This window comes from Rhododendron vialii, chromosome 4a, assembly GCF_030253575.1.
Source record: "Rhododendron vialii isolate Sample 1 chromosome 4a, ASM3025357v1".
NCBI lineage: Eukaryota > Viridiplantae > Streptophyta > Magnoliopsida > Ericales > Ericaceae > Rhododendron > Rhododendron vialii.
In genome coordinates this window covers 110,047-121,411 of record NC_080560.1, presented here as the reverse complement: position 1 = coordinate 121,411, position 11,365 = coordinate 110,047, and the positions used below count along the sequence as shown (strand labels likewise).

At 43.1% G+C, this 11,365-nt stretch overlaps 1 protein-coding gene and 1 long non-coding RNA gene across 2 annotated transcripts; both read left to right on the top strand.

Annotated features, from left to right (window-relative positions):
* Positions 1–6,324: 6,324 nt before the first annotated feature.
* On the top strand, positions 6,325–10,928 carry LOC131321827 (uncharacterized). Its single transcript, XR_009198640.1, has 2 exons — positions 6,325–6,848; positions 10,872–10,928. It is a non-coding gene; the product is annotated as an uncharacterized LOC131321827 (long non-coding RNA).
* Positions 7,410–8,074, top strand: LOC131321826 (uncharacterized). Its single transcript, XM_058352781.1, has 2 exons — positions 7,410–7,864; positions 7,941–8,074. The coding sequence occupies exons 1-2, from the start codon at positions 7,538–7,540 to the stop codon at positions 8,037–8,039; spliced, it is 426 nt and encodes a 141-aa protein (XP_058208764.1). The 5' UTR covers positions 7,410–7,537; the 3' UTR covers positions 8,040–8,074.
* Positions 10,929–11,365: the final 437 nt, after the last annotated feature.

The window sequence follows — 11,365 nt, the reverse complement described above, 5'->3', positions numbered from 1 at the left end:
CAAAATTTCCGAACAAGCCGAACATCGCACGCATGCTACAGACACTCTCGAAATCCGATTTGCGTGTGGTTAGAACCATTAAAGAGTTTGTTAAATCTACTTTCTAATCGAAGTGGTTTTGGTCCAAACTTATTTGTAATTCAAAAGACATTACCATTTTACCCTCAATGAGTCAAAAAACACATCATTTGGATAAAAGGCTTGTATTCCTCTCATTCTAAATCGATCGGATCAAGACCAATTCTATGTTGATGAATATGATTATCAAAGTCCTAAAGCATGATGGAAATGAATAATGAAAATAATAAAAGTTTCATTTATGAAAAGTTAGTCGAAAGCAGACCGATTTAAAAATGATTGGAGCCACTACGAAAGCAGACCGATTAAAACTTCCTAAAGAGCTTTCCAACTACGAAAGATGCAAGAGCTTTCCAACTTCGAAAGATGCACATGAAGTTTGGAATTAGGCTTTCTATTCTATTTCTCTGGAGTTTGTCACACCGCACATTCACAAATAAGAAGAAAAAATAGAATATGCTCGTATGTCAACTTGTTTTTAACTTAAGTTGACCTGTGCAGTAAAGTTCTAGTCCGGAAGCACCGTCTCGTACTCACGTGATGCTCCAGATCACACTATATAGAACCACTACACATTTACATGGGGCCATACACTTAGTCATAGGTCCCACAAAAATGTGTGGTGGTTCTAATCCTAAGGTATCCAACTAGAGTAATTTACAATAGCCGGTTGTGATGAACACTTAACCCTATATGCTCAGACCCTGAGCTAAATATCAAAAGCATGTCGTGTGTGGGACACGGATACACAAGGCCAATAGACATTGCAGTGATTCTCAGGTTAGAAAGTAGATGCATAGATTGCATGTGCTCAACTTTGCATCCATGAAGTGATATCTAGACTTTAACAACTACTCCATAATATCATAGAATGGTATCATGGAATATACAAGACTTACTATTCCTTTATCAATTCCTTTTTTGGGAAACCCCATGTTATACTGTTCGGTCCAATCATTGCAAAGCTCTTCCCACTCCTTGGCTTTGTCCTCTATGGCCCAACCGGCGGCCATCATGTTAATACTTGGCTCAGAGGGAAAGGCTACGATCGGCTTAGGATTGACGGTTGAGGTAATATGGTCGGTGGGGTTGAATATGGTGGAGCTGAGGTTTATCTGGTTCACTTGCGGTTTAGGGTCATGTTTGGGCAAGGAATTGGAGATGACATTGGGCTTGGTAGGCGGAGTTGGAAGAGTGCCATTGTCCACCAAATCCTATATCGCATGACGGAGGCGATAACAAGAGTCAGTGTAATGGCCGGGCATTTGGTGATACGCACAGAAAGCGTTGGGGTTATGGCTAGGGGGTGGATTTTGAGGAAGTGGAGTTGGGGCTAGAGGCCTGAGATGCCCGATTTTGACTAACTTCTCCAATACCGAGGAAAGAGGTGCCTCGAAGTTGGCGAAGTTACGGGGTTGGTTGCGGTTTCGAGGTCTTTGAGGGGTTTGAACTTGGTTGATGTTGGCGATGTGGTTAGAGCTTTGGGCAGAGGGGTTGTTGGCAGAGTTTGCATTGGCATAGCTGTTGCCACCGAACAAAGTAGTGCTGTTCCCGGTGTATGCACGGGGCTTCGATTTTGAGGCTAAGGTGGAGGAGGAATTGTCGCTCCTGGGCAGAACACCGGTTTGAAGGGCTTCTTCGATGGCCAGCCCGGAGTCATAGAAGGTTTCAAAGTTTGCGCCCTGAACCAACACGAGGTTTTTGGCGAAGTCCGGCTGCAGATTACGGGAGATGATGCGGATCTGATCCTTCTCGCTTGGGCGATCGGGCATGAGAGCGGCCTTGGCTCTCCATCTTTGGATAAAGTCTGCAAAGGACTCCTTTGCAGTCATCTTGGTGGATTCCAACTCCCGAGTAGTCATTTTGAGTTGGCGTTGTAGCTATACTGAGCATTGAAGGCCGTGCCGATGTCCTCCCATGTCCACCTCTTGGAGATGTCGAGCGATAGGAACCATTGGAAGGCGGGACCGGCAAGAGTTTGCGGAAACAGCTGAGCCATGGCATCCTCCCCAACACCATGCAGTTTCATCGCCCCATGATATGCCAACAAGTGAGTTTTCGGATCTCCAGTGCCGTCGAATTTTGCGAAGTCGGGCATTTTGAACCGATCGGGGAGCCTGGCATTCGGGAATTGGCAGAGGCGGTCCATGTCTAGTACTCCCGACCCTTTTCTTTCGGATTTGGCAACGGCTTCTTCCAACTTGGCCATCTTGGCGACTAAGGCCGCCATTTCTGGGCTTGGAGCAGGGTTCTCAATCAGTGGTTCCTCTTGGCCAGCGGCTCCCTATTCTCGCCTTTCGCCGCCTTCCCCTCCTGCTACAAGGGGAAGTCGCTCCTCGATTAGGGTTTGAAGATTGGCCATGGAGGCGTCGGCCTGGTCGGCCCTTTGCTGCATGATGGCTAGGTTGCGCTGCAGATCGGCTAGCACGGTTGCAAGATTCGGAGGTGGGACATCTGCCATGGCTAGCACTTCTGCCTTAACAAGCTTGGGAGATGCTGGTGGAGACGGAGTAGACGGAGGAGACTCGTGCGGAGTAGTCGGCGGTGAATCCTCCCGTGACACAGTGCAGGCCAGAGTTTCCGTTGCGAACGGCTGAGAGACCAACCCCAAATCAAACCCTCAAACAGACTCGACGGACGGCCCCAAGTAGGTTTGGCTCTTGATTTCGAAATTCTGCTTTGGCATTGACATGACTAGACAGCAAGGTATAAGAGCTCAGGGACAGCCTGCAGTCATTTTATTTGAAAGAATCGACAAGAATGGGAAAATGATCATGCCAACGTCGTCGGTGTCCTCCTAGACTCTAGAACTAGAGGGGGTCTGCCTTATGACACTCAGACAGTTGCCATAGAATCCTCGGATTTTCTTTTCGACGGCGTATCCTTGATTGAATCGAATGTTACTAAGAGATGCCAAAACAGCCTAAGCCTTTGACTTTTATCCTTCTCGAAGTTTCAAAGTTTGATTTTGGAACAACTCGGTGTAGAGGGCATGATACCGTCAACGAAATGGCGTAAGCAGCACTGTGTCGGAGCCTGGTGTAAGTGATTAGCACTTTTATCCCGAGTGGTGTAAGCATCATGCCATTCCCTCCGCTGTTCCTAGTTTTCAGTTTAAAACCTCGATGGGGCTTTAGACAAGGACTTAGAAAGTATTGATATCCCGAAGTCTCATTGATTAAGGACTTGAAAATTTTGGTAACGTGCAACATCGAGATGCACGACTCGTCATCGGTCCAAGGCAACGTCTAACGGGCGCAAGACAGACTCGACAAAAGACATCCTAAAAGCCGCCCTAGCATGCTCCTACGCAAAAATGGTCATGAATGCATGTACAGACATGCGGTACGGAAAGCAGTAACACATAGACAGGATATGGGGGGTTAGACACAAATAATCCTACCCTGCAGGTTCCTGTCTTAGGTTGAAAGGTTCTAGTGCTTTGTAAGCGCTGTAGAGGCCGGTTTTGGCTTAAGGGGTTCCTCTGACTAGAGCCGTGATATACCTCCCACTGTAACGCGTAGAGCAAAGCAATGGTCGAACGGTAGTACGACTCATCATCGTCCAAGGTTGTTGGGCATTCGAGGACCCCGGGCTCCAGTAAACTGTGTCGGTTACCTAAAACACCTCAACGGGGCTGACCAACCATCGATACGAACGGAGAATGCCGAAGAATGATTCGACGAGAGAGAAATGCAAGGCTTTTGAAAACAAATGCCCTTTTGAATTTGGCTCACTTTTATTAATCAACACTTGGAGAAAATTACACAAATGAACAATAGTAAAAGCCCCAGTTCGGATTGGTCGGACGCTGAGATCCTGTTACGTTACCATTCCGTTCTTCAGCAGCGCGGAGCGTACTGTTTTGACAAGCTTTTGAAATTTGTTCATCTATGTATTAATCGCCAAATGCCAATCAATGCAATGAGTTCCCCAGCGGAGTCGCCACTGTGGGCACGCGCCCCCGGAAATTTTGTTTGTAAAATCGGGCGCGGCCCTTTTTCGGAAGAGCGCGGCGAAACGCCTCGATTTAGAGTCGCCACTCGGGTTTTAGCGGTGAAAACACCCAAGGAACCGAACTCGAAAACGTTTGCCACGTTTGTTTGATTTTGATTTTGAAAAAAGGCTTGTAGACTGGACCGTCGTCACCTTCGATATCTGAGGTTCGGGAGCCAGGTTACGAGAGGGGAAGGGTTTTATGGCACCCCTCTCGCCCAATCCGGAGATCGGTTTCTACTCGGGCATTTTGTAAAACGCTTGCATTTTTCTCTCATTTGATCATTTTTTAGCCAGTTAGGGCGGGGGAACAGTTAACGGGGGTTAAAACTATAACAAGTTGCAATTTATGTGACAAAATGGTTTATGGATGACTTGATTGCAATGCTAAATATAGATTGAGAACAAGCACTGAGCAAAACTGGATAACTTGAAGTACGCTGCCCTGCGGGGATGTGAGCAGATTCTGTATCAGCATACACTGGCCGAACCACTGCATGCTGATAGAACATGCGCACGCCACCCCATAACTGGCGTACTCCACTTATTTGTTTGCTCAATCTTTGTTTTCAACCCTCTGGGCTCTGGAAAGGGACCAGCGCACAACCAAGACAAACCACGCAGTTAAATAAAGCAGAATATATATTTTCAGGCAGATGAAATGGCCTGAAGCCATAAAAAAAAAGACAGGAAACTCCCTAAACAGAGTGGGGATAGGAAGGAGGCCAAAACTAAGCTAAGATGCAAGGGCCAGCCACTGGGTCCTGGGTGACACTGCCGTACGCCAGTCATTAGAGACCGTGCGCCAGTTTGTCTTTGGATCCAGTGTTTGGCTTTGCATCATCTGGGCTCTGGAACGCGACCAGAAGGATCCCAGAGGCCTTTTAAGCAGAATAGAAGTAAGTATAAGCTACTACATCTAAACAGTTCTAAATATACAGAAAATGGTAAACTGGCTATTTAGCATGCAAGGGTGATTGACAGAAAGAGAAAATGACAGAAATGGTGATCCATGATCCCCACGCCAGTAGTGCTCGTTCTACCATGTCTGGCGTACGGCATAGGGTTACTGGCGTGCGCCATGTGACACCTCATACGATTGTTTTATTTTACCAGTTTAAGGCCAGGACTAGTATTGTTTACTAGCCTGGGCCTTACTAGTTCCCCTCAGGAGCCGAAAACAGAAAAGAACATAAAGGTGGTATACCTTTTTTTTATATTGAGGTTTGAAGGAGGTATTGAACTTATGGGTTGAAGATGGAGGCTGAGAAGGTGGCTGTATATCAGCAGGGTGTATGGAGGTGGGTTGCTTCCTTTTCTCTTTCAATGGAAGAAGAGAAATAGAGAGCAAGAAGAGAGGAGAAGAAGGCTTTTTACTTCTTAATGAGACCAACTCCTTGCAAATGAATGCAAGGGGGGTATTTATAGGGGAGAGAGACTGAGATCAGTCTGGGGCTAAAGCCTTGTTTGGCTGGTTGGGGCAAGGTTAGAGCCTCCCATGCATTAAATGCATGGGACTTGCCTTGATGGGGGGTGTAGGAGAGAGAGGGAACGGGCCTGGACGATATAATCATCAGGGGCTACTGTGGCCAACGTCAGGGTGGCACAAAGTCCCGCCCAAGTGGCTGAATAAAGTTGATTTGACTGGAATTGACTGGCTTACGCCACATATGTACTGGCGTGCGCCGGTGATAGCTGAGTCAACGGTCGATGACTGACACGTGGCAGCTAACTGGCGTACGTTATCAAGGTACTGGCGTAAGCCAGTTGGGTTTTGCTGGGGCCGTTTAGCTCTGGTTTGAAGGGTTCGACATGGGTTTGAAAGAGGCTTGGGCTGCTCACAGCTCAAACACACCATCGTCCTCAGACTGTTCTCGACCAAAATCATCACTGGGGAGATAAAAGATCGACAAATAACGTTATCTGGACAGTCCAGAATGGGGTGTCTACACATAGTAAGAGACCCCTTGATAGATGGTGGAGACGGAATTGTTGGAGGCTGGATAGGTTTTATCTGGGGCTTTGGGAAATGAAGTTTTGGTGGAGATGGTCTTTTTAATGGAGGAAGAGTTTTGGCTATGGCTTTGAGGTCTTTTACAGCTTTGGTACAAAGGGCTGACCAAGGAGGAGGGGTTTTCTTTAGTAGAACTGAGAGAGGAGTTCGGTATTGGGCAAGGTTGGGAATAAAATCAGCCATATAGTTAACAATTCCAAGGAACTGTTGAACTTGTTTGACGCCTCATGCTTGACAAGAATGGTCAAGCATTTGATACGTTTACATTTCTTAGAGCTGAAACCTCTTCCCTCTTTGCCTTAGAGCCCTAACATAATACTATTTTGTTTATGAGCAGGCAATTGCAAAGAAATTGGCAGACCTTAGTGGAAGGGGGGTGACAACAATAATTGGAGGAGGCGACTCTATTGCAGCGGTGGAGAAGGTTGGCCTAGCGGAAAAGATGAGCCACATCTCAACTGGAGGTGGTGCCAGCTTGGAACTTCTCGAGGGAAAACCACTTTCTGGAGTTCTTGCCCTTAATGATGCTTGAGCAACACTTTGTTCCTGTCTTGTCTAGTGCATTTAGCGAATGCTTTTATGTCTGGGGTTTTGACCAGAGCGGATTCAAACCAAAATAGAACTTAAACAAGTAGTGCGATAAAGATTAAACTTGAATAAGTGGATTCCCATGGGCAGTGATTTTTTTCATTGTCTGGCAGTGGATCTTACAATGGACGGTCCTACTTAAGGTCACTAGGAAACCTTTTGTTAGTCTTTTGTGTCCTTTAGGGCCCGCTTGGATGTGGGGAAAAAATCGGGAGTAAAAAATAAGAAGGGTGAATAAGATAGTAGGAGGTATTAATTTTGATGGGTTGGCCCACATCGATTTGATGTTTATGGAGGGGGGGAAAAATAGAATGTGGTTTGGATGGGGTATTAAATAGGAGGGATAAAATTTGACTTTGTTTGGATGGTTTATAGAATGGGGGAGATAAGAAGAGGTGGATGATGGGAAAAGCTGTCAAATGACTATTTTGCCCATGTGCAGTGTTAAATTTGATTATGTATGAAAATAAGTATATAAATTCAAAAATCAATATATTAAATAAATTTTGGAAAATTGAAAGTATAAAAAGCTAAATGAATTTAAAAATGTATATTCTCAAAAATTTATATTAAAAAACGTTTTTTTTTAATGAATGGTAAGTATTTATTTTTCAATTATTTTGGAAAGTGATTTTTTTACAAAGAAAAGACAAATTAGGGTAGGTTTGAATGAAAAGTATGATTTTTTTGGTAGAATGGAGAGTAGAAGTTGGTTGAATGTTGAATTGTGGATATATTATTGAATGGTGGATATGTGGTAGAATAGTTGGTAAATTTTGCTTATAAATAACAAGTAAATTCATTGTCAAACTCATTCAAAAATCTCAATAACAAAACAAGTCTCAGATTTTTTTTGGTTGTATGGCTGGTCGTCCACCTTCTCGTCACAATTGGGTTCAGGTTGAGGAGATCCTGTTGATTTCAGTACTGAAATCAATGGTGGAGTCCCGATTGTGGACCACCGGGAGTGGACACTTTCGTCCAAGTTACTTGAGGTATTTGAAACGTATCATGGACAGTGATTTTCCTGACGCTGGCATTGAGGAATGGCATATTGAAGCGAAGGTAAAGCAGTGGCGTCGTACTTGCTTCATCATTGTGGGCCTAATTGATCGTCCCAGATTTGAATGGGACGCAAGTCAAAACATGGTGGTAGCTGAAGACGATGTTTGGACTGCAATCCTCCAAGTAAGCTTTAATAAAGTGTTATAAATTTGTTAAGATCAAAATATTTCTTGTTCTTAATTAATTCATTTTGACTTAGGTTAATCGACAAGCTCCGGTGGCAAGAGATGTTCAATTTCCATTGTTTGATGACTGGCGTGTTTGCTTCATTCCCCCTCCCGAGGAGCCGGAGGAATAGGTGTAGATCGCGGAAGAATAAATTGTATTACCCATGGATGTGTCATTTGGTGGCTATGTTCATGATGTTGAAACGTAATGTTTGAACGTCTTCAATTTAAAATAATCTTAGAACTTGTCTCTGTTCATAACGTGATATTCTACAGAAACTTGGAACGTTCAAGTTCATTCGGAATCGAGAACAAGTGCCAAGAAAATACAACCTACGAAACCTAACAAAAAAAATACAACAAATGTCTTGCACCCATTGATTTGATGTTCAACTCCCAACGCACTTGCGGATGTGGAATTTTTGTCTTGCAACTTTTTCAAGTTGTATCTCTCCTCGTGAAACTTGAGCAATGCTTCTTCGGCTGCATCAAATGTCCTGTACCTTTTCGCCATGCTTCCTGAGTATCCATTAACTTGGAGTTGAGCTTCTCCCCAAGTTGTATAGATGCCCGGCTTATGCCCAACGAAAATCACTCAATAATAGTCTTTTTCTTCACCTGTCATTGAGTAATCTATTCGAAAACAATATTATAAGTCATGACAAACGCATGAATCAAAATGCCTCTTAATCGCAAATAAATGGTTGAAAACCAAAATTAACGCATTTGGCTCAAATTTCATCATCGCCAATTGACACATTTAGGACACAGACTATGACATAAGTAACAATGGTACCATAAATAGGAGGACTTTTGCAGTCAAATAGCTGGAAACATGTGGCTTAGATTTGTAGACAACTTTTGCAAGGCACCAGGCTGCAACATGAGTTGCCAAATGACCCTCTCAAACGTTGCCCAGCCTAAGTCCCTAACGTGTCTTGTTAATTTTTCATCATAGCCACACACACAAAGGTTTTGGCCTCTTTTTGTGGGTTAAAACTGTAGGTTTTGGCTCAGTTTGTGGTTGCATTTTCGTTTAATACATACAGTTCAGTTTTGCTTCAGTTCGTGACTAAGAAAACTTTCATCATAGCCACCAAAACATCTAAACAAAAACCTCCAGTTTTACCTCAGAAATGCAAGTACCAAACATAACCAAACTCCAACAGTTTTCACACATACACAGAGGCCACAAACGTGCAGGTTTTACCCATAAACTGAACCACAAAACTGAACCAAGTACTGCAGTTTTAAACCACAAAACTGAACCAAAACCTGTAGGTGTTACTAAATCAGAATCTGTGTGGGTTAAAACAGCCGAAAAATACAGCCACAAAACATAAGCAAACCCTGCAGTTTCATCCACAGAACAGAACCAAATGGCAGCCAAAAACTGTACCACCATACACACACTCATTGACTCATAAAACAGAGGCCACAAACCTGCAGGTTTTACTCATAAACTGAACCACAAAATTTAACCAAGTACTGCAGTTTTAAACCACAAAACTGAACCAATCACTGCAGTTTTAAACCACAAATTGAACCAGAAAACTGAACCAAGTACTACAGTTTTAAATCACAAACTGAACCATAACCTACAACTTTTACTGCACCATAATCTGTTTATACCCACATGTTTATACCATAACCTCATGTTTATACCCACAAATGTTTGTAATAGCTAGAAAACTGAACAAAACCATGCAGAAAACTGAACCAACACAGCTTTAAGCCAAAAGCAGCAGTTCTAACCCACCAACAGTGGCCAAAACCTGCAGCTGTAACTCACAAATACAGTACAAAACCTGCAGTTTTGAATGGAACAAACAAAAACCAACACTTGCAGTTTTAAACCAAATGAAACATAGGCCAAAACCAGAGCACAGAAACCAAATGATACACAAACCAACACTTGCAGGCACAAAACCGAACCAAAACCTTTAGAAAAATAGAACCAAAATGCTGCAGTTATAACACATGAACATATTAAGGCATTTGGCTCAGAGTACAGTTGATAACTTTTTGAGAGAACTAGGCTGCAACATGAGTTGCCAAACGACCCTCTCATATTACCCCGCCTAAGTCCTCATTGCGTGTTGTTCAATTTTTATCATAGCCACAAAAAAACCAGGTTTTGGCCTCTGGTTATGGGTTAAAACTGCAGGTTTTGGCACCAGTTTGAGGCTGCATTTTGGTGAGGTTATGGAGGAGGTTTTGACTCAGTTTGTGGCTCAGAAAGCTTTCATCATAGCCACCCAAACACATGAACCAAAATCTACAATATAAACTCACAAATGGAGGCATAAAACAGGACCAAACCCCTGCAGTTTTAACACATTAATAGAGGCCACAAACCTGTAGTTTCTTTATTTTTCAGGCATACCAAACACAAAATCAACAGAACAGGACCCATACGCACACCAACACACACACACACACACACATGGATCTAAAAATGAATGAGACAGAAGAGTACCCATTTTTTTGCACGCACACACATGGCTGTTCCATTTTTGACCCATACAAAACAATAAATCAACAGACGAGGAGCCATTACACACACATGCACACAGAGATCTGCTAAAATGGAGGCCATACCTGAGTTCACGAAGCAAATATGCACTGCACTCCAAATCGCCACCAAAACCCTTTTTTCTCTGCTCCACAGACAACAATGGGTCGGTGACAGAAATGAGGAAGCAGTGGAGGCCTGGGGTTGGGGAAAGGGGGATAACCAGGGGTAATTTCGTCCAAATTTCACCCCTCTACACCCGGATAAATTTTGGGGAACCCTAGACCAGCCCAAAAGTTTCACAGGTGAATCCCTCGAACGAGTGAAAACGAAGAACGGAGGAAAACAAATGAGGGGAACAAATGGAGAATCCAAGCAGCAGCAAAACCATTGGGCCCACCCCTTTTACCCCTCCTTTATTTTCACTCCTCTTTTGACTCCATCCAAGCAGGCCGTTAGGAAGTCGATTTCCATGCGAGTGAAAGCTTGCCTATTTTTTCATCTCTATGCATATTATTATCTCGTTATCTCGTTTTTTAGAGCCAATCAAAATTTTTATTTTTCATTTTTCTCACCAAAATACTGAACTCAAATGAGTAATTTTAACTTTCTTTTCTTTTCCTTTCCTTTGAAATCCCTCAATCCAAAGAGGCGATTTATTACTTATGGGAAATTATAAAGCAGAAAAAATTCACCTTCGACAAAAATCCATTTTTTTGATATTCTAATTTTTTTTTTTACAGAATAGACTTAAGTAATAATAAAAATCCAGAAAATGTATGATGGAATTTTGTGTTGAATCGGATTTAATTAGCTTCTCTTGTAAAGTTCTCTTGATATGATATTCCATATTTTTACTTTTTTGGAAATCTAGGAAAATTTCATTTGGTAGCTGAAACCAATCTTTGTAATCATCGTCCGAACTGTAAAAATATTCGAAGT

Bases quoted from the DNA above. Each gene is read 5' to 3' on its own strand.
- LOC131321826 (XM_058352781.1), top strand. From the start codon at position 7,538: ATGGCTGGTCGTCCACCTTCTCGTCACAATTGGGTTCAGGTTGAGGAG. The intron at 7,865-7,940 runs GTAAGCTTTAAT...ATTTTGACTTAG, and splicing joins TTTGGACTGCAATCCTCCAA to GTTAATCGACAAGCTCCGGT.